Source organism: Moschus berezovskii, chromosome 8 (genome assembly GCF_049115385.1).
Source record: "Moschus berezovskii isolate FMDL1 chromosome 8, NW_MosBer_1.0, whole genome shotgun sequence".
Lineage (NCBI taxonomy): Eukaryota > Metazoa > Chordata > Mammalia > Artiodactyla > Moschidae > Moschus > Moschus berezovskii.
Window position 1 is genome coordinate 106014452 of NC_142467.1, and position 23010 is coordinate 106037461.

Below are 23010 nucleotides of genomic sequence, written 5' to 3' on the forward strand. Positions count from 1 at the left end.
AGAAGCTAAAACAACCCCTCGGGCCAGACTGCAAGGTGGGGACTTGAACCTGGTCAGCCACACGCTGGAGCACTGGTTCCCTTCCCGTGCCCAGGGTACAGAACCCCCTCAATCAGTTCCTATCTCAGACTGCTCCCAGGAGCAAATAATCCATGTCCATAAACAGCTGTGGAGCGAATTACTCAGCAAAGAGAACATTAAGACAAGAGCTACCAGGGCAGCTTCTAGGGAGAATGGCTAGGATAACAAGGGCACGAGCATCAGGCACAAAGGAGGTGAGTGGCCACAGACACCACTCCACAGGAGAGAAGCCATTGGCACACAGAGAGAGGACCCCGCCCGGGGGCAAGGGGACGAGGAAGCTGGTTTGGGTGGAAGTAGAGAGGAGGTGGGGATGGCAGGACTCCGAGCCCCACAATCTCCAGGACTGCTTGAATATGCTGCGTAGTGGCATGCACACAGTGGAATTTTAAGTTGAAGAAGAAAAATAAAAACCAGATTATGAAATTTTACATAAAAGGGGGTGTGAAATCATGTAGCCACTTTGGGAAAAAAAATATCTGGGAGTTCCTCAAATAACTAAATGTAGTCATCACTCAAGAGATTGAACATACAGATGGAGACTAATTGGAAAAGCCCCTGATCCTGTGAAAGATTGAGGGCAGGAGGAGAAGGGAGCAACAGAGGATGAGATGGTTGGATGGCATCACCAACTCAGTGGACATGAGTTTGAGCAAACTCTGGGAGATAGTGAAGGACAGAGAAAACCTGGAGTGCTACAGTCTATGGGGCTGAAGAGTTGGACATGACTTAGCCACTGAACAAGTATAGCAAAAAAGACCTCTGGCTCAAGGTCTGCAGGCACCAGTGTAGGAAGCCAACCCATTACAGTCGGCTCTCCATACCCACAAGTTCCACACCCACAGATCCAACCAACTTCGAAGAGTTTCTGCGTGAGGCTGGTTGAATCCTGGGATGCAGAACCCGCAGACATGGGAGAGCCAGCTGTATCTATAAGACAGACTTGTAAGAAGTCAGACCTCTATCTCTACAGCAACCCAACAACAACCCCTATAACAATCAGCCGCAAATGGCCAGGACCTAATAATTGACTATTTCCCTGATTTTTGCCCCCGCTTCCATCTTAGAAACAATTGTTGTTGTTCAGTCACTAAGTCATGTCTGACTCTTTGCAACCCCATGGCTGCAGCACACCAGGCTTCCCTGTCCTTCACCATCTCCCGGAACTTGCTCAAACTCATGTCCATTGAGTTGGTGAGCCATCCAACCATCTCGTCCTCTGTCGTCTCCTTCTCTTCCTCTGTCGTCTCCTTCTCCTCCTGCCTTCAATCTTTCCCAGCATCATGATCTTTTCTAATGAGTAGGCTCTTCACATCAAGTGGCCAAAGTATTGGAGCTTCAGCTTCAGCAACAGCCTTTTCAATGAATATTCAGGGTTGATTTCCTTTAAGATTGACTGGTTTGATCTCCCTGCAGTCCAAGCAACAATTGGAAAAAGTCAAATATGCACCCCTCACCAATTACATTGGATGCCTGCTTCTAGTTACCCACCCATGACTTCCACATGCCAATAGCCTCCCATCATGGCACACCAGAAGCCTTTTCCCTTTTTCACTATAAAGCTTTCCCACTTCTCCACCTGCCTTTTGAGTCTCTGCCAAACAGACGTGATGGTGGCTGACTCCCTTGCTGCAAGCTATGAATAAATAACCTTTGTTTGTTCTTATTCAGGTGATCATATTTAATTCAAACCATAGAACTCAGGAATTTCAAATCCAAGAGATACATCACACAAAAATATACATGAGTGTTCCTCGCATTATCTATTAAAAGTCAAGAAGAAACAAGAACTTGTGGGACTGCCCTGGTGGGGAAACTCTGTGCGCCCACCCCAGGGGCGTGAATAGTACCTTCTATATGGATATCTGAATTTCATGTTACGTGAATTATGTCTCAATAAAACTTTTCCTTTACCTTTACCTACAAGAACATCCTAAGAAGAAAGACATCAAAATAGCAATTCTGGCTATGTCTGCCTATCAGGCAGAGGACAAGTCAACTTTATAACTTCTTTTTTAATATGTTCTAGCCTCTATGCTCAGCCTGTAGGAATTTTATCATCAGGAAAATTCCCACCAGACAAACTGTTCTGGAAAGTACAACGAAATGGGAGATCACGGAGCCGAAGCTGAGCGCAGGCGCTGTGGGAAGGGACCCGGCAGGTGGCAGCCTGAGGTTCCTGCTCTCACCTTGGTGGTCCTCAGGGTGGGGCGCCCCACCTCCTGGCTGTAGTACCCCACACCATTCACAGTCATGTTGACGGTTAAGGTCCCCGAGACAGGCTTCCCAAAGGTATACCTGGAACAGAAGGACACAGAGCAGGAAGCGCACCAAGCAGGTGCCCAGAGGATAGTGGGGAGGGGCCAGGCCCAGAAAGGCCCTGAGAGCCTCTATACCAAGCCGCATGCTGGACAGAAAAAGAGACCGAGGGTCAGAGAGGAACTCTGGGCCCAAAGATGCACACCAAGCAGGTGCCCAGAGGACAGTGGGGAGGGGCCAGGCCCAGAAAGGCCCTGAGAGCCTCTACACCAAGCTGCATGTTGGACAGAAAAAGAGACCGAGGGTCAGAGAGGAACTCTGGGCCCAAAGAAGCAGGGTATGTGAGACAGCTGTTGAGGTGGGGCACACACTGGAGCAAGGCAGAACAGAGGATTGAGCAACGATAAGCAACAGGAAGGCCTGGCTAGGCTTAAGTGCCCAAGGAGTTCAACTTTGAACCAGGGATCTGATTTCTTTGAGCTTCAGTTTCCTCACGGAGAATGAGAAGAAACCATCTTCTCAAGAATGTAGCTGAAAGACTTAAATGTATGATGCAGTGTAGACAACTGCTTACTGGGACACAGGAGCAAGACGGGAGCAAAACTGATAAAGGAAAAAAGAAAAAAAACGCCCAGAATTTTTACAGTATTTTCTGGACTATAAAATGGGCGTGTATCCAGCGCGCCCTTGTATCTTTTTTTTCAGGGAAGAAGCGCAAAGGAGACGTCTCAGCCACAACCTCCGGCAGGTGGCAGAGCTGGGGCGGGAACACGGGCCTCGTAGAGCCCTCGCAGGGGACAGAAAGGAATAGCGCCTCTTGACACCCTCTGGTTGACCCTCACGTCGAGCTCTGTCAATAGCCTGGTCATCAGAGTCACAAAGAGTCAGACACAACTGAGCGACTGAACAACAAGCGCTCAAAAATATCCCTCCGGGGTCAGCCCACCCGCCATGGATGCAGTCCGCTGGGAAAGCGACACTGCTGAAGGGAAGTGCCCCGCGGAGGGGCGGGTCCTGGGGGCGGGGCTGCCCTGGGGGCAAGTACCGGGGGCGGAGCAAGTCCAGGGAGCCCTGGATGTGCCCGGGAGGAGGGGTGAGTCCTAGGGGAGAAGCAGGCCTGGGAGGCGGGGCGGGGGTGGCCTGGGAGGGGCGGGCCCACGGTAGGAAGGGCTCGAATATAGTGGCCGCCTCTTTCTCACCTGGCTTGCACAGTGCCGGTTTCACACGTGTCCAGGTCCCGGATATAAGCGGGTGGGTCAATAAGGAGCTCAAACTTCGGCAGCACTGAAGGGAGAGAGCAGAGAGGAAGGAGGCAGTGTGGCTTCCACCACCGGGGTGGCTCCAGAAGGGTGCTAGAAGTGTGGAAGGGAAGACAGCAAACTGAACTGCAGGGCCTCACAGCTGACACCAAGGGAATCCACACTACGCCTTGCTGAGCACCGGCAGCTCTCTGGGGATTTTGTGGGCCACATCTATTTTTCCATCCTGTTTTTCTCAGGGGACCATATCTCATCAATTTTAGGCCATCTGCATTGAGTGAAGCCAATTCCAGCCCATCCCAGGGGTTCAGAAGTAGCCAGGCTTCTGGGCCAGTTATGGGCATCCTGAGGGTGCTTGTGACTGGAGACAGCCCCTCTTTGCTGCCCTGGGCACACCCGCCCATCTCATCACCTTGCACAGCCCACAGAGACGTGGGCACTAGGGAGCAGAACAGAGGAACCATGAAGACTGTGGACCTTAGAGCTTGTTACATGAGCCTGTAAACCCCTTTTCTTTTGCTCACTGAGTCTGTACCAGGCTTCTGTTGCTTGCAACTTATAACCCTCTCCTCTATGGCTTTTCCTTTCAAGACCTTCTTCATGAAAGGAAGAGAAACCCTTGACCCCATAAGGGAGAATTTTAGCACAGAAGCACAGTATGTGACTCTGGCCCGGGTCCACTCCCCAGCTCCTGTTCCTTGAGCAGTTTCCTTAATGACTCTCTCAGCCTCAGATACTCCATCTGTAAAATGGAGATACCTCATAGGTTCAGGATGAAAGAAGAAAAGGAAATGACAGGCTTAAAAAGGAAGGCCATTCAGACACATGCTGCAACATGGATGAACCTTGAGGCATTATGCTCCAAGTAATAATTCACTCACAAAAAGACAAATATTTTGATTCTACTTATATGAGGTCATGTATTTTACCATGATTTATTTTGAAAGGACATGACAGGGACTTCTCTGGTGGTCCAGTGCTTAAGACTGTGCTTCAAAGGCTGGAGCTGAGGTTTCAGTCCCTGGTTGGTGAACAAAGATCCCACATGCCATGGGAGGGATCATGAGGAGGACACGAGAGGGGCTTCCCTGGGGGCTCAGTGGTAAAGAATCCACCTGCCAGTGCAGGAGACACGGGTTCGATCTCTGATCCGGGAAGATCCCACATGCTGCGGAGCAACTAAGCTCATGTGCTGCAACTACTGAGCCTGTGCTCTAGAGCCTGGGAGCCACAACTGCTGAGCCCACAGGCCCTAGAGCCCATGTTCGGCAACAAGCGAAGCCACCACAATGAGAAGCCCACGCACTGCATCTAGAGAGTAGCCTCTGCTCATCTCAACCAGAGAAGAGCCCACATGCAGCAACGAAGACCCAGCACAGCCATGGATAAATAAATAATAGATCAAAAAAAGGCATGACAAAGACCCAGCCTTCCACTTCATGCCTGGCCCGACTGAGCCCCCAGTAAATGAGGCTCCTGCCATCTTCTTCCTTATTATCTGTGTCGTCACTGGCACTGAGGTTCCCTCAGGTCTGAAATCCAAAGAGCCTAAGATTCTCCAACTTACCATACTTCTGAACTTCAAAGGACCTGTTGTACACGTGGCCTTGCATTTCGACAAAAACGAACCATTCTCCAAGTACCGGCTGGTCAGACAAGGGGAAGGTCATGTTGGTGATGCCTGTGTGAAGAGAGACTCCCCCTCATCCTGGGGCAATTGCCTGGGCAGAGAGCCCAGCATCCGATGGTGAGGTGCCCTGGGGACCTGGCCTCTCCCCCTCCCCGCACGGCCCCTCAGGGAAGCTCAAGGCCACCCTGAGGCTAGCAAGGGTTTGTGCAGAGCCAGCACCTCCTCCATAGACTAAGTTGGGGAAGCAGGGAGAGGCCGCACTTAGGGTTCCTGGGGGAGCCCTGAGGCCAAAGCCAAGTGCAGGCCATGAGCCAAATGAACCAGGGAAACAGGCCACCCAGCTGCTCCACTCTGCTCCACCTGAGTCATTCCCTCGGGGACAGAGAACCGCACAAGCCCTACTCGACAGCCTTCCCCAGGCATCTCAGTCAAGAAGAGGGACATGGAGCGGGGTCAAGGCCAAGCCAGGGAACCTAGAGGCGTGCGTGACGCTGCACAAACCACCAGGACCCTGCACGTCGACTGGAGGCCCGTCCTCTGCGTTTGACTCACAGAGGACTCAGGGCTCTGCCACATTATGCATCTCCCAGGTCAAAGCGCACAGCTGTTCACAGCCTCCCCAAATCCCTGCTACAGCTTTCCTCTCATGGGACTCCACTTCCGTTAGGGCCAAAGCACAAAAGGAAATGTCAGTTACACGGCCCTCATGGTCACAGGCGTGCGTGCCTGCTGAGTCGCTCAGTCGTGTTGACTCTTTTGCAACCCCATGGACTGTAGCCCGCCAGGCTCCTCTGACCATGGGATTTCCCCGGCAAGAATACTGGAGTGGGTTGCCATTTCCTTCTCCAGGGGATCACTGTCATAGAGAAAGAAAAAAAAAAAGCCAGTTCCTCAACCAAAGCAAAGCCTTCTGACTCCTGGCTGGAAAAGAAATGTCTTGTGTTGGGTGGAGGGTGAAGACGAGGAAGGTCTGTAGCGGGAAGAAGGTGGGGGTGCCAACAAACAAGGCCCTGATACTCCAGAAAGGTCTCAATTTACGGGAGGACCCTCAGTTGGGATCCCAGAGACAGAAAGGTGGGCAGAGAGTCCCATGCTCCAGGAAAGGAGTGGCAGGTGTCAAGGCAGAGCACATCCTATTTTCCTGGAAGCTTTATTACATCTGCCCCCCAAAGGTGCAGCCCCCAAACCACAGAAGGAATAGAAGAGAGACTTACCACAGCACAAGGGCTCCAAGTGTCTCCATTCCATCATCCGTGAGCCTCGGGGGTCCTGCAAGATGACACACACGATAAGCTCTGGACAGCCCACGTGTGCCCGGCAGGCACAAGGACCTTCCAAGCCCCCTCTCTGGGACAGGACACGCGTCAGGCAGGCCCCAAGATTAGCTATTTGTGACAAGCAAACAGAAGCCTGGGGCATAGAAGGGACATGTCTGAAGACAAGAGGGCAGAAGGGTCATCCTGACTCCCCATTTAGGGAGGTGCTTGGAAATCGACAAAGAGATGGGCAGACACGCACTCGGCTTATCCCAGCGTTGAGTCAGGGACAGGGCTGGAGCCGGTCTAAGCCTGTGGGACACCGGGGCAGGCAGGGATCAACCAAGAGGGGGGTAGTGCACAAAGACAGACCAGGTCTTGCAGAGAGCAGGCTGTCCCCAAGCCAGAGCTGCAGAGGGGCAGGACACTCACCAGGACGTAAGCTTCCAGCTGCAAATGAGACAGACAGAGGCCGTAAGCAAACCCTCCTGAAAGACCTAAGCCCATGCTGAGTGTTCATCCCTTGGGACAGGCTCAGGTGCTTTAATGGGTTGAGTGGTGCCCCCATTCCTCCCCAAATTCATAGGTGATGTCCGCAGCCTCAATTCTCAGAATGTGTCTATATTTGGAGATGGGTTTTTATGGTGGTGATTTCAAGGTCCCTAGCATAGGTCCTGGGCTCTCCTGGTGGCTCAGTGGTAAAGAATCCACATGCCAATGCAGGAGACGTAGGTTCAACCCCTGGATGGGGAAGGAAAAAGCAACCCACTCCAGGATTCTTGCCTGAAAAATCCCACAGGCAGAGGAGCCTGTCGGGCTGCAGTCCATGGGGTCACAAAAGGTAGGACACAACTGAGTGACTGAACAACAGCAAAGCATAGGTCCCAACCCAATGGGACTTGTGTCATAAGAAAGGGAAACTGGGAAACAGATGGGAATGAAGGGAAGACAAAATAAAGACGAAGAGAGAAGGTGTCCAGTTCCAAGCCTAGGAGGGAGGCCTGGAACAGATGCTGCACTCATGGTCGTTCTCGTTCAGTCACTCAGTCACGTCTGACTTTCTGCGGCCCCACGGACTGCAGCACGCCAGGCTTCCCCGTCCCGCACTATCTCCCAGAGTCTGCTCAAATTCCTGTCCACTGAGTCAACGATGCCATCTAATCATCTCATCTCTGCTGCCCTCTTCTCTTGCCCTCAGTCTTTCCCAGCATCAGGGTCTTTTCCAATGAGCTGGCTCTTCATGTCAGGAGACCAAAGCATTGGAGCTTTAGCTTCAGCATCAGTCCTTCCAATGAATATTCAGGGTTGATTTCCTTTAGGATGGACTGGTTTGATCTCCATGCTGTCCAAGGGACTCTCAAGAGTCTTCTCCAGCACCACAATTGGAAAGCATCAGTTCTTCTGCGCTCAGACTTCTTTATGTCCAGTTCTCACATCATGTGGTTCTTGGAAGGAATCAATTCTACTCACACCCTGATCTTAGACTTCTAGCCTCCAGAACTGGGAAAGAATGCACTTCTGCCCTTTTTAAGTCACCCAGCGAGCTCGCTCAGTTGCCAGTGGCAGTGAGGGTGGCTGAGCCCCATTTACTGGTCTCTGTGTTCTTTGCTGCTGATCACAGCCCTGCCCTCCCTCGCAGACTCCTCCTCCACACCCCACGAAGGACAGTTCCTCCAAGCAGCCCTCACAGGTGGCAACTGGGTTGTTTCTAGGGACTCATTCCTTGAAGGCCTTGGATGCATGCTTTTATCTCTGAACCTCCAGCACCAGCCTGGAGCCTGGCTTCCAGCTGGTGCCCAGCAATGCCAACCTGAACAGTTCACACTGGCTCCAGGGAAGGACAACTGCTTGCACACCTGTGCCTCCTGAACCCAATGACATGTTCTGCCGGGTGCCATGCGTGGCTGACCCTGTGCTTGTGGATACAGCCCCATCTGCTCAGGGGTGTCCATACTGAATCCAGAGGCGCCGGAAAACTTTGCACTTTGAATTCAATGTCCTGTGATTTATCCTTCTTGGACTTCACCCATTTCAGGCCCTCAACCAACCTCCAGAGGAACACAGGCAGCTGCCCGTATGGAGGACCACTGGCCACCGTGGGGACCTCTGAAGGAATCACTTCCACTAATGCCCTTGCCTCTCTCTGTCACACAGACCTCCCTCCTGGCACCCCCAGCAGATGTGGAGCCCCAGGAAGAAACCAAGAATGCGGTTAGAAATTGGAAGAGGCAGGAGGAAAGGCAAGTTGCGGATGATGGCCCTGGCTAGGCCGGACCCCCGTGGGTGAGTCCCAGGCACATGGTTTCAGAAGCCGATCTCACCTTTGCGCTGGTGGGCCTCAGGTCTGGGGTGACGGTGAAGATGCTGATAAGCACTGGAAGGAAGGAGAGACGGGTGTGGCAGCTCCTGTCCACGGCCGGCCCTCCCCCCCGGCCCGCGCTGGCCGCCCACCTCGGTGCTTGGGTCTGTACACCGGCTTGTCGGTCTGAATGAATACGGAGGCTCCCCGGCTGTCCACGGTCACTGAAGTTTGGTTGTGGAAGAGGGGGCCCTCCTCCACCCGCCAGTCATGGCCCCACACCTTCAGGAGGGCCTGGCCCCGGAGGCCCGTGGGCACCTGCAGGCAGAACATGGAGCTTTGGGCAGGGAGTGTCGCCCTGGAAGGGATCCAGGTATTGAGAAAGCAGCGTGGCGGTCTAAGTCAGGGGAGCACACCCGGGGGTGACTGTTCCCACCCAGGGAACACTTGGCAGTTTCTGGAGACATTTTTGGGTGTCACACTTGCAGGGAGCGGGTGCTATCGGCATCTGGTAGGTGAAGGTCAGGGATGCTGTTCAAGACCCTGAGACGCAGAGGACAGCCCCACAGCAAGGAATGAGCAGGCCCCAAATGTCAGCAGTACCAAGACTGAGAAATGCTGGTCTACCTTGACATGACAGACCTTCTCTCCTGGCACTGCAAGCTTGCAAAAATATTCTTGGCCCTGTAGAATCATCCTTGGAGTTAATGTAAGGGCTAATGTAGAATGTCTTACCCAAATACGGTCCTCACTGATGAGTTAGGAAGAGGTGGCGATGGAGACCCCAGCCCCATCATATACACGTATGCTGATTCTTTGAGACCCCATGGACTGTAACCCGACAGGCTCCTGGAAACGGGTTGCCATTTCCTTCTCCAGGGGATCTTCCCGACCTTGGGATCGAACCCATGTCACCTGCATTGGCAGGCAGATTCTTTACCACTGAGCCACCTAGGGAGCTGCTGCTGCTGCTAAGTCACTTCAGTCGTGTCCGACTCTGTGTGACCCCATAGACGGAAGCCCACCAGGCTCCCCCCGTCCCTGGGATTCTCCAGGCAAGAACACTGGAGTGGGTTGCCATTTCCTTCTCCAGTGTGTGAAAGTGAAAAGTGAAAGTGAAGTTGCTCAGTCGTGTCCGATCCTTAGTGACCCCATGGACTGCAGCCCACCAGGCTCCTCCATCCATGGGATTTTCTAGGCAATAGTACTGGAGTGGCTTGCCATTGCCTTCTCTGATATGTCATATACATAAATATATATAATGTATGTGCCTCTGCTTTGCCTCACTGTAAGCACTGCACACACATTATCCAGTCCCATTTATATAAATGTCCAGGACAGGCTAATCCATAGAGACTTAGCAGATCAGTGGGTACCAGGGGCTGGAGGGAGCTGGGAAGTGGTGACAGCTAATGGGGATGGGGTTTCCTTTTAGGGTGACAAAATAGTTCCCTACTCTGGAACTAGATAGGGGTGGGGGTTGCACAACACTGTCATGTCCTAAATGCCACTGAACTGTCCACTTTAAGATGGTTAAAGTAGAGGGGAATTCCTCTGGTTGGAACTTGGTGCTGTCCAGTGGTTGGAACTTGGTGCTGTCACTGCCAAGGGCCCGGGTTCAATCTTTGGTCCAAAAACTAAGATCCCACAAGTCTCACAGCATGGCCAAAAAAAGAAAAATTTTAAAATAATAAACAGTTAAAGTGGTTAAAAAAATTCTTTTTTTTGCCACCTAGCTCAACATTCAGAAAACTAAGATCATAGCATCCGGTCCCATCACTTCATGGGAAATAGATGGGAAAACAGTGGAAACAGCGTCAGACTTTATTTTGGGGGGATCCAAAATCACTACAGATACTGACTGCAGCCATGAAATTAAAAGACGCTTACTCCTTGGAAGGAAAGTTATGACCAATCTAGATAGCATATTAAAAAGCAGAGACATTACGTTGCCAACAAAGGTCTGTCTAGTCAAGGCTATGGTTTTACCCGTGGTCATGTATGGATGTGAGAGTTGGACTGTGAAGAAGGCTGAGCACCGACGAATTGATGCTTTTGAACCGTGGTGCTGGAGAAGACACTTGAGAGTCCCTTGGACTGCAAAGAGATCCAACCAGTCCATTCTAAAGGTGATCAGTCCTGGGTGTTCATTGGAAGGACTGATGCTGAGGCTGAAACTCCAATACTTTGGCCACCTTATGAGAAGAGTTGACTCACTGGAAAAGACTCTGATGCTGGGAGGGATTGGGGGCAGGAGAAGGGAACGACGGAGGATGAGATGGCTGGATGGCATCTTGATGGACATGAGGTTGGGTGAACTCCTGGAGCTGGTGATGGACAGGGAGGCCTGGCGTGCTGCGATTCATGGGGTCGCAAAGAGTCAGACACAACTGAGCGACTGAACTGAACTGAGACAGATAAAACAACAATAATAACAAAGCCCCACTGCAGTCTTAAGGATTTGCCCAGGAGTTCACATTTTTCTTGGGCAAAATTTCCAAAGTTCTAGGGATGGAAGCCACCCTATATAATGCCTTTTTTTTTTTTTAAGTGATGAGCAGAACAGCCACGCACATGAGTCGTAACCTATAGAAGCCTCTTTGGTGGTTAAAGCGAACGAAAGTCATGGCTCCCAGGGGTGTGGCCAAGCACCGTGTATGCGATGCTATGACTATCCCTGGGCGCCCGCCAGGTGGGCAGCCAGCGGCCAGCAGTCCACACTGTGAGTCACACAGACCACCAGTCCCTGAGCGGGGTGTTCCTCTTGCGGTTGTCAGCAGCCCCCTGTGTGGTCCCTCGAAGGGTGAAAAGGCCCTTGTCACCACCACTGGGAACCCCCTAAGTGTGCTGCTGAATTATCAGAGCACCCTCACGCCAGTGTGCCCACCTGCTGGATGAGGGTGGGGTGTGGCAGGGCCTTCTGCGGTCCTCAGGTGCCTTTCTCAGGCTGCCCCCTTGTCTGCGGACCTCATCTGAGAGACCCTCCCTGCCTGCCCATCTGCCACCCTCGGGAGGGTGCACCTCAGGACTGTGGGGTCCCTCCTAACTGCAGCTGATCTTCAGGACCAACCTGAGGACAATCCTCTTGCTCTGACCCCAAAATCCTTACCTGCTTCTGTTTCTGGAAACCTCTCAGCATCGGCCAAAGACCTTCATGCAATGAGGGTAAATTCTCAGGCCACCCAGGGGAGTGGGCGTGGACAGGTAGGAGGGAGCTGGTGGGGGACGGCAGGCGGCTGTGTGCCAACAGGTGGTTTGGAGGTGCAGGGACCAAGAAGCTGCCCCTGAGAACAGACAGGATCAAGTGTGACCCCTGGGGACATGCAGTGAACCTGCCCCAGGTCTCGAAAGCCACAGAGCCACCGTTTCCAATTAAAATCTCAGCTTTAAGTGGCAGGCTTCCCTGGTGGCTCAGACAACAAAGAATCTACCTGCAATGCAGGAGACCCAGGTTCAGCTTCTGGGTCGGGAAGATCCCCTGGAGAAGGGAATGGCAGCCCACTCCAGTATTCTTGCCTGGAGACTTCCACGGACAGAGGAGCCAGTTTATGGGGTCACAAAGAGTCGGACACGACTGAGCGACTAACACTTTCACTACCTGGTCCTTCACCTGCCAATCGCCAGAGGTCTTTCTAGAATGTTCTAAACTGAGTTGATCCCCTTCCCCACCCCTGCCCTCTATCATTCACATTCAGTCCTTCAGCGTCAGTGACAGCCAAGGACTCGGGGCTGAGATCCAAGCAGGGGAGACGGCCAGGCAAAGCCAGTGCTGTGCCCCTAGCTGAGGGTGAAGGTGGGGGCCCTGGGGTCCAGCTAAAGCAGGAGGCTCCCTGAGACTGGCTACCCACAGCCTGAGGAGGGCTGTATGGAGGAGCCAGTTCTACCGCAGGCCTGTCCACCACCCAGACTAACGCCCAGCACCCCGCCCCTCCAGGCCAGGGAGGCCGCTGGGGCTCTGGGTGTGGGTCCCAGACTCCTAGACTCTGTGGGCATCCAAAAATCATCCTGGGAGAGAAGCCACCAGACTCACTGGACCCTCTGAGTTTCCGACACATCATAGTGCAGATGGGTGACCACGACTATAAAGACATGACACACAACAGACATTCATGGATATGGATACTGGTGACGGGCACCAGGATTCCGCTCTGAAATGGAAACCACCCAATGCGCAGGAATTTGGGTCATGGCCGACTCCACGGACTGGAGGTCTAACTCCCACTGTATATTGGGGCTCCTAGCTGGCTCCACTCCAGGCCACTGGCTGCCTTACTTTGCCTCTTTCCTGTCCCAGGATCTTTGCACTGGCTGTTCCCTCCACCTAGAATGCCCTCCCCCTGCCTGTCACTTCCTTCCAGTTTTAGCTCAGAGGGGCCCTCCTGCCATACAAAATGTGATTCTAGATTCTACCCCAACTCCTCAGCATCCTCTTTCCCTGACATATTTTAAAATAAAACAGGACACTTGCTAGTCTCTGAAGTGATCGCATTTATGTAACTGGGGGCTTACTGTCTGACCCACCCCTTCACCCACCACCAGTGAGAATGCAGGCTGAGAGCAAGGAATGTGTCCAACTTCGAGATTGGGATTTAATGGGTCTTGGTTACACAGATGCATGGGTAAGTCTGACAAACTGGAACAAAACATCACAAGGTTTTAGGCATGTTTGCCTGAACGTCCCATTGAAGACCTTATCGCCATCCTCACCGCACAGGCAAGAAGACGAGGCACAGACTGGGCAGGGCCTGCCCCTGGCAGCCAGTGGTGACACTGGGCCCCGCAGCACTGGTTTCTAAATGTGTGCCTGGAAGCACTCAGGTCCCCAAGGCAGGCAGGGCTGGGGAGTGGGTGGGGCAGTGGGTGCAGGGGGCGGGCCCAACACCCACAAGAGCAGCTTCTCTCATGTCTGATGCCCGCACGGTGTTTCCACAGAACAGACTTTCTCAACCTCAGAACTACGGATGTTTAGGACTGAGTCATCCTCTGCAGGGGTGGGGATGGGAGCGTCCTGTCTCTCTAAGGTTTGAGCAGCATCTCTGGCCTCCACCCAGGATCTAGCCTGTGAAGAGTGCCTTAGGTGCCATCGGGCAGTCAGGGATAGCACATAATCTTAACCCTATCGGGACAGCCTTGCTTTCTTTCTTTATTTCTGATGAGTGATATGCTTTACTAAGGGGCTTCCCAGGTGGCGTGAGTGGCAAAGAACCCACCTGCCAATGCAGCAAACCCTGGGTTGGGAATCCCTGGGTGGCATGGCAACCCACTCCAGTATTCTTGCCTGGAGACTCACATGGATGGAGGAGCCTGGTGGGATACGGTCCATAGCATCACAAAGAGTTGGACACGACTGAAGCAACTTAGCACACACACACGCTTTATTAAAAGAACTTCTCTAAATAAAATATATAGGGCTTCTTTTTTTTCCTAAGTAGTCCATCTATCAGTGGATATGACAGCCCCACTTGCTGATTCAAAACAAGCAGATCTGCTCACAAGAGCCAGCAAGGGCGGCTCTAACCTATTTACCCTGAGCTTTCCAAATGCTGACATCTGGCTGGTTCATTCTCAGTGGAGGGGCCGTCCTGTGCACTTTAGGATGTTGAGCAGCATCCCTGGCCTCTATTCATTAGAAGCCAGTAGCAACCTCCATTCCTGCTCCCCAAGTTGTGAAAAACAAAATCGTCTTGCGACATTGCCAGCATCACCCCCCTCCGCCTGGAGGGAACTCCAGAGAAAGAATTCTATTCTAACATTGACAATAAGGCAAGAAGACCACTGCCCCATGGCAACGAGACACTAATGACGCATCCCATACCTTGGAAGAGGAATCGCCTGGGACTTCGTTCTAATAACTGAGGGAGGGGACAGGGGAGAGGACATTATAATTTAGAACGAGTTTCTATTTAGCCCATCCTTTCAGGGACTCCTTGGAGCATCTGGTAAGCGTTAAGGATGAGCTAACCCAGAAAATGCCGACAATTTCAAGGCTTACGATCGCCTTGAAATCCAAGGACTCAAGTTAAAAAGTCCATGTCAGAGAATGACCTACATGCAGTTTGATATGTCAGGTAATTTTAAAATAATAATATTCGGTGTCAACAAGGCTGCAGGAAATCTGATCTGTGATTTCACGCACAGGCACTGCTGAGTCTTCTAAGACAAAACAGGACCCAGCAAGAGCCTTGGATCCCGACCTGACAGTTCTTCTTCCGGGGTGTTCAGCCTAAGGCAGGCATCCAGAAGGTTAATATAGCTTCATGCACAAATACGCTTTCAACTTTTGGATTACATTATCAAAATCCTGAAAACAAGAAAAAATCTAAGCATGTACAACTGTGTGTGTGAGGGTGGGGGGTGTTAATAAATTAGTACATAAAAGAGATGCAGTGGGATGCCGTTTACAATTGGAGGCAAATTATAATTACAGAGACGTGGAAACATGGAAGTATGTTTATGCAACATGTTGAGAGAAAATAGCAGGAAGGACCACAATAGACCCTTTAATTGCAACTGTGAAAGAAAATGTCTTTATGTGGACAAAGACTTATGAGAAACATAAAAAAGAGAAAAGTAGGAGGCATGAGATTATGGGTGAGTTTTCTCCCTCTCTAATCTTTCTTTCCCCTTGTTATTTATTTTTAACATCACCATTAATGATTTTTCTCAGAGCATGCAACTTCTCTTGTTCCAACTCCTCTTGTTCCATTCCAATTCAATTCTTTATTCCCATGGTAGGGCTTCTGATTTTAAAAATTCACAGGCTTACCTTGAGTTTGATTGTTCCTTTATCTAAAATATGAAAATAAAAAGAAAACAGTTACATCAGGAGCTGTGTTCTTCTGCCTCCTTGAGATGCAGCCTTACAAACAAGGATTTTCTCAACCCAGAGGGATTTTCTGTGGACAGACACACACCCTGGGTCATGCTGGTCTGGCCTGGGCTGGGTTGGGATTGGCAGAAATGAGAGGTTTCCTCCAAGCTGGCGACTACTGAAGACCAGAGGAGATGGACAAAGCCGAGCTATTCAGGAGAAGGTTGGCCAGCCTGCATACTTAATTCACTTCACCCCTGGCCCTTTCCCAAGGTAAGCTGTGAAGGGAGCAAAGAGAAAACTCCATGGGAGAGGACCAAGGAGAAGGGTGGAGAGAGAGGAGTCTGAGGTCCCCAGCGGACCTTACTCCAAAGCATCTAACTAGTCTCCCATCAACCTCTCTCTTCTACCCAAATGATTCCTTTGCTGTCTGACACTTGTCTGGGCTCTTTGGCCTCTAGAACTAGCAGGAATCTACTGGTTTTGCCTTCCAGTGTCCATTCTCTGCTTTCTTGGAGGAGCCAGTTGCCCAGCTCCTAGTGGAACTCTGCTCATCTCTCCAGAGGCTCTATGCAAATCTACACAAGATTTCCTCTTACTCATAGTGATTTGTTTAGGGTTGAGCATATGGCCTAAAATGGGCCAATCAGCATGGTCCACCTGGTCACAGGGATTGGGTCTGAGTTGAGCACATGACCCAACCCGAGCCAATCAGCATAGACCTTCCCTCTGGTCACAGGGATTGGTTCAGGATTGAGCACATGACCCAACCTGGGCCAGTCAGCATAGACCTTCCCTCTGGTCACAGGGATTGGTTCAGGATTGAGCACATGACCCAGCCTGGGCCGATTAGAGGGAATCCCGGAACTTTCCCCAGACATTCTGGAACTGCTAGTCCCCCGGAGCCTTGGGGAGACACAGGTACATCCAGAAGTAGAGCTGAGAGGCTGGACCACTGATGCCACAGGACTTTTCCAGTTACGAAGAGCCCATAAACTCTCTGTGCTGATAAAGTGTTAGTCACTCAGTTGCGTCTGACTCCTTGCAATCCCATAGACTGTAGCCCACCAGGCTCCTCTGGTTGCTACCAAGGTAAAGAATCTGCCTGCAATGCAGGAGACCCAGGTTGGATCCCTGGGTCAGGAAGATCCCCTGGAAAAGGGAATGGCAACCCACTCCAGTATTCTTGCCTGGAGAATTCCATGGACAGAAGAGCCTGGTGGGCTACAGTCCATGGGGTTGCAAAGAGTCAGACACGACTGAGCAACTAACACTCTGCTGCTGAAGCCAACCTGATTTGGGTTTCAGGATTGGCCGTGGAGTCAGGACAGCCTGCACTCCTTCCCCGCTCCCATGGGGGACAGGGGCTGCCTTACTGGCCTTGGAGACCTGACATCCTCTCTCGGTATCTCCTATGGCCACACCTCATTTTGTGTGATGAGTGAGTTACCTGCTCAGCTAGACTTTAGGCCCTGAGGCTGGAACCTGCTCTCCACACCTCTGTCCAGGAAGCCAGCACCACTGTTATCTGCAGTTTATGGAGGAAAGTGGAGGAGCAACTGACTAAGGGGCCTAAACTCAACTCAGTGGCAGGCTGGCTATGAGCCCAGGTCTGAATCCAACACCTCAGGGGTGCTAGAAGCTCAAAAAAAGGTCTGAAAAGGTCACAAGGTTCCCTCTGGGCCCCCTCTCCACCTCCAGCCAAAGCTGACTTGAAAGGGTGCCCAACTCTACCCTGATGGGTACCCACTGAACCTGAGCTGCGGAGGAACAAGCACCCTGATTTTCCAGACTGGACAGGGGACTGCCTCTCCTGGGACTTACTCTCTCCATCTGTAAAGTGGGGAGAAGACAACCTGCCCTCCTTCCCCTGACGGCATTCCAGGGGTGGAGTGGGAAGAAGCCAATGCTGCCTGATCCCTTAAGACCACTCTGCAGAGGGAGAAGAAGGCCCGGTCAGGCACCCCGGGGACCTACCCTGGATGGCTCCCTGGCTCTGCGCCACCGCCTTGCCCAGGGCCACCAGCTGAGCCTGGACCATGACTTCCCTGGGGGAGTTAAAGATGGTCACACTGATGGCTTCCTCCACTCCGGAGCGGAAGACAGAGGGTGCGGCAATCAAATAGCCCCTGCAGAAGAGGATAACGTCAGTGAAGGCCAAAGGCTTCTGACCCATTCCTAGCCTCAGGGTCACCTGGCTGAATCAGGGTGCAACCTGGGTGGACTCCCGCCTAAGCCTGACCACACCCTGATGGCACTGTCACTTTATAGGTCTGTGTCCCCTACCAACCTGTGAACTCCTTAAGGGTTGTTCACCTCTGAAGTCTCCCCTAGTAGGTAAGAATCCAGTTTCTCTGGATCTACCTAGCACCATACTCCCTCTTTGATCTCAACATCTTAGCCTCTGGACCTTTTTTCTCAGCTTCTTCTGCCACAGGATCTTTGTGCATGCCGTACCCACAAACTAAAATACTCTCCCCCAGAGGCTCAGTAACTGGCAGGATCCCACAGGGTCAAAACCACCCCATGAGAAGTGTTAACATCTCCCATTTACAGAGTCAGAAATTAAGCCCCAGAGAAGCCAAATCACATGCCTGAGTCAGTGAGAGATTAGGATACAAAACAGGCAGCTCTAGAACATAGTGGAAAGAAGCAAGGAGCCACTTGCAACACAAAATTAGTGTTGAACTAGTATAAGAATAAGACCCTGAACACAAACTAAATGGCCTGAAACAGGAAAAGCACTGTGAACAGTGAAATCAAAACAGTTCTCTCTTTCTGAAAAGTCCTCAGTTTGACTCCGGAAGAAAGGCGTCCTTATCCTGTTTTCCAGATGGGAAAGCTAACGGTGCAGAAGGAGAAGAAACACCCACCAGATCGCACAGCCAGGTGGGCTCTCTTAGGGCACCTGACCTGGAAGCCTAGGTCCTGCCCACCTCCTGTTATTTTGCAGCATTCGCTGGAAAATCACAAAGGCTCATCCAAAACCACATGACCCGCTCACAGTGCAATGGCAAATGCTGAGAGCCTGGCAGCACAATCCCAATGGTGCAGAACTATAGACAGCAGGGATTTACCTGGTGATCCAGTGATTAACAATCTGCCTTCCAATGCAGGGAATGTGGATTCGATCCCTGGCTGGAGAACTAAGATCCCACATGTCCCAGGGCAACTAATTAGAGAAACCTGACATTTGCCACAACTAGAAAAACCTGCGTGTTGCAATGAAGCTCCTGCTGCTGCTAAGCAGCTATACTCCAATATAAATTAAAAAACAAAAATAAAAACCCTACAGGTACCAGAAGGAAGCAGGTAAAAGGGAAAAACAGTGGGCCAAACATTGAGATCAGGAGAGATTTTTTATTTCTCAAAATCCTTTTTGGGAAAAACCTCAGGTCCACACAGAAAGAGGCATTTAGACTCTTACCACACACCACATGGACTTCCCTGGTAGCTCAGACAGTAAGGGATCTGCCTGCAATGCAAGAGACCTGGGTTCGATCCCTGGGTGGGGAAGATCCCCTGGAGGAGGGCATGGGAACCTGCTCGAGTATTCTTGTCTGAAGAATTCCATGAACAGAGGAGCCTGGCGGGCCATAGGCCATAGGGTCACGAAGAGTCGGACACGACTGAGCAAACTCTTCCACATACCACACTCTAAGAGGTCCGCAGAGACACACCATGTACTACAGGACCCCAGCACTGATAAGTGTGTGCACTGCCCCAGCAGTGGATGGACCTAGTAATGACCCTGTTGGGACAGATCATGGGACCCCAGGTGGTGCAGGTACCACCAAGAAGTACCTGCAATGACTGGGCTCCTGTGTGCAGTGTTTGGCCTCAGCCATGTACAGAGCATGCCCTGATCCTGTGGATGGAACTGCACCAGCTGGAGCATGCAGCGCCCCTGGGTTTCACGGATGTTTTGTCCAGATCCAGCACTGATGGTCATGCGTGCTGACCCCACATTCCCTATGTCCTATCTGACTCCAGGACAGCACAGAGTGTGCAGCGATACTGGGATGGCCAGGGACTGTCTCGAGCGAGCCTGGGAAGACCCTGGCTTCATATGTGACGTGCGGCATCTGGTTCCAGCATTGACCAGCTGGTGCAGTGACCCTGGAGTCCCTTGTGCAGGGTCTGGCCTCAGCAGTGCACAGAGCATGCGATGGCCGTGAGTTATGATCCTGAGTACGGTACAGTTATGTACCATCTGGAGCGCACAGCCACCCCAGGGACGTGCTGTGGACTAGCGAACTCCAATGCGGACCGGCACCTGTGTGTCCTGTCCCACTGCGATCTGGGAATATGGCCACCTTCAAGACAGAGTATGTCCAGCTCCCAGATGACTCCCAGGCCCTCTCACACAGCACCTGCTGAGTGTGGAAGAGCACTTGAGCAATTTGCCTTTTCATTTTCCTTGGGACTTCTTTTTTTAAAATATTTATTATCTATTTATTTGGCTGCGTTGGGTCTTAATTGTGGCGCTCAGGATCTAGTTCCATGACCAGGGATCAAACCCAGGCCCCCTGCATTGGGAGCATTGACTCGTAGCCACTGGACCACCAGGGAAGTCCCTCCTTGCACACTTCTAAAGCCCTTAAGCAGATCCGAGTTAGCATCTTCACCCAAAGGTGCAAAGAACCTGATGGAACTAGATTAACTTTCCCTGCGCCTCAGGAGTTGAAACTGATGAAGTGTTTGCCAGTCGATCCCTATCTCCCTGATATGTCCTGACAGCTGGGCTGATCCTGGCTTCTCATCCATTGCTCTTGGAAGGTCCCATCCTGAGAAAGGTGGTATTTGGCAACATATAGACAGTACGGGTCTTACAATAGTATGCAAACCCATGGAGCTTTCTGGCACCAGGCATTCCTCACACAAAAATCACATGGATCAGAGAAGCAGATGTCTGGGGCTATTCCTAAAATGGTATCCTTTGGGCTGGTGGGTCACAGCTCTGGCTAATAGCCAGAATTAATCTGGAACCCTAGGTTGGTCATTGCATGTCTCCCACGGGGTTCCATTTCTTTCACAGTAGGTAAGATCCGCCCCCCCTGCGCCCCCCCCCGCCCCCAGGGAAACTTTAGTCAGAGGCGAACATTCCTGAGAATGGTTTAAAGCTCTGCAACTCGGGGACTCTGAACTTGGTCCTTAGAAGGCGGGGTCTCTCATGGAGGGCAGGGTCATGCTTTGCGGTGGAGGGCTGTCCTGTGCATGGTAACATCCCTGCCTTCAACCCAGTAGATTCCAACAGCATACCTCCCTCTAAATGGTGGTGGTGGTGGTTTAGTCACTAAGTCGCATCTGACTCTTGCAACCCCATGGACTGTGGCCCGCCAGGCTCCCCTGTCCATGTGATTTCCCAGGCAAGAATACTGGAGTAGGTAGTCATTTCCTTCTCCAGGGGATCTTCCTCACCCAGGATTGAACCTGGGTCTCCCAGGTGGCGCTAGCGGTAAAGAACCTGCTTGCCTGATGCAGGAGACATACGAGATGTGGGTCCCATGTCTGGGCTGGGAAGATTCCCTGGAGAAGGACATGGCAACCCGCTCCAGTATTCTCACCTAGAGAATCCCCATGGACAGAGGAGGCTGGTGGGCAGCAGTGCATGGGGTCGCCAAGAGTTGAATACGACTGAAGTGACTTAGCACGCACGCACACTCCTGTGTTTCAGGTTGATTCTTTACCGACTCAGGCAGGTACTAGGGAAGCCCTCCCTCTTGATGTGACAACCCAAAATACCCCTGGACATTGCTGAATGACCCCAGGAAGACAAAAATCGCCCCTCAGCTGGAAACGGCTAAGGGAGCAAGCTTTGAAAGCATCAGGTCAAAAGTTTGCTGGGTTCCAATTTCACGGGGCCCAGGGGAGGTAATCCCAAGGCTCGAATTGCAGTTTGGTGTCTTACTTTTAAAAGTCTTGAATCAGAGGAGGAGCACTGGAGGTGCACCCGCCCACCTCGGCTCACCGTTGACCTGTTTTCTGGGAACTCCTATACGAGGGCTGTTTGAACAAGGCTCATAAAGGCAGGGCTGGACTAAAGGCTGAGCCTGGGCAGCTGGATGCTGGCTCCCTGAGTCCCCGCAGGGCTCACCCAAACTTGGCAGGTCTGGGATTATTCCCTGTGAAGCCAACTCATGGGCAATTCTCCTTAGCAGCTAGTGAATTCCCCTCCTCACTGTGTCAGCTCACCAGAAGCTCTGTAAGCAAACTTCAAGAAAAATGTGGAAGCAAAACAAACACTTCCTCCCCCAGCGCCACGCCCTCCCAAGGAAAACGAACGGTAGGTCTCTCCTTCTATTTCTCAGCCAAGACACGTACCTCTTACCTTCAAGCCACGGATAACTTGAAATCGCCACCCAAGAAGTCAGCCCTGGTCACACCAAGGGGGCGAGGTGAGAGGGGGTGGCCTCTCCGCCTTAGCCCTGGGGAGTCCCAGGACCTTCCCGGGGGCGCTTCTGACGTCTCAGGCTGCCCCTTTTCCAGTCCTACTCGTGGGGCCGGGGGGGTCAAGACTCTTAGGTCCCGCCCAGCTCGGAGGCTGTGTGGCCTGGGACAGGTCGGTGAACCTCTCTGAGCCAGACCCCGCGTCCCCAACCCCGAGAAGGCAGCCAGCGTTCTCTCGCCCCGGGGCTACTCACGGGGCCTGGGGCGGCTCAGCGCGCACGCCGTCCCGCGGCGACAGCAGCAGCAGCAAGAGCCGGAGCAGCGGCCCGAGCTGGGCGCCCCACATTTTCCAGCTCCGCGGGGGCGCCGCGCCGGGGCAGGGGGCCTGGCCGGGGCCAGGCCAGGGCCGGGGTCCGAGCGCCGCCGTCCCCGCTTCGCCGCCGGGGGCCCTTTGTTCGCAGCCCCCGCGCCGTGTGCCCGGCGCCATGCGCCCCCACTCAGCACCGGGCCAGGCTGGGGCAGCCGGCCACCAGCCCCCTCCCCGGCCCCGCCCCGTCCAGGGCCCGCCCCCGCCCGGCCTCCGGCCCCGCCCCTCTCCGGCCCCATCCGCCCACCCGCCGACCCTCCCCCAATCTCTCCTGGGACCCGCCCCGCCCTCTGTCCGGATGCCCCCCAAGACCTGGCCCAGTCTGTCCGCCTCATCGGACCTGCCCTGCCCTCCTCTTCGCACCCCCCGACTCAGCCCCGTGCTCTCTCCCGCGCCCCCTCCCTGGATCTCTCCCTTTCCACTGCCTCCCCGCATCCCCCCACCCCAGGGACCAGCCCCGCCCCAGGGCCCCGCCGTGTCTCCGCGCCGCTTGCACCCCACACCCTGGGGGGCCCCCCACCTGCCCCGGCCTTGGCCGGGCAACCTGTTCAGTGCTCACGCAGGAGGGGCTGAGCTATTTGGGGAAACTGAGGCGGGCCAAGGAACGAAAATTCCAGACCCGCAGCTGCCTCCGGCATCAGACTGCTGGTCCTTTCCC

At 52.9% G+C, this 23010-nt stretch overlaps 1 protein-coding gene across 5 annotated transcripts in view; it reads right to left on the bottom strand.

Annotated features, from left to right (window-relative positions):
• CPAMD8 (C3 and PZP like alpha-2-macroglobulin domain containing 8) overlaps positions 1-22506 on the bottom strand; it is a 101143-nt gene extending 78637 nt beyond the window's left edge. For 3 of the 5 annotated variants that reach the window (XR_016038114.1, XM_055430164.2, XM_088839145.1), the window contains exons 1-10: positions 22240-22506; positions 17573-17724; positions 15551-15573; positions 8937-9102; positions 8807-8859; positions 6918-6935; positions 6444-6498; positions 5167-5280; positions 3540-3624; positions 2271-2379 (exon numbers count right to left, since the gene is read on the bottom strand). Coding sequence is in view for 4 of the 5 variants with exons in the window: in XM_055430164.2 (XP_055286139.2) it covers positions 2271-2379; positions 3540-3624; positions 5167-5280; positions 6444-6498; positions 6918-6935; positions 8807-8859; positions 8937-9102; positions 15551-15573; positions 17573-17724; positions 22240-22472 (1008 nt within the window). In the remaining variant the exon portion in view is untranslated. Of the gene's footprint in view, positions 1-2270; positions 2380-3539; positions 3625-5166; positions 5281-6443; positions 6499-6917; positions 6936-8806; positions 8860-8936; positions 9103-11893; positions 13523-15550; positions 15574-17572; positions 17725-22239 lie in introns of those variants that run through there. The other 2 variants (XM_088839146.1, XM_055430162.2) reach the window with 2 other exon arrangements.
• Positions 22507-23010: the final 504 nt, after the last annotated feature.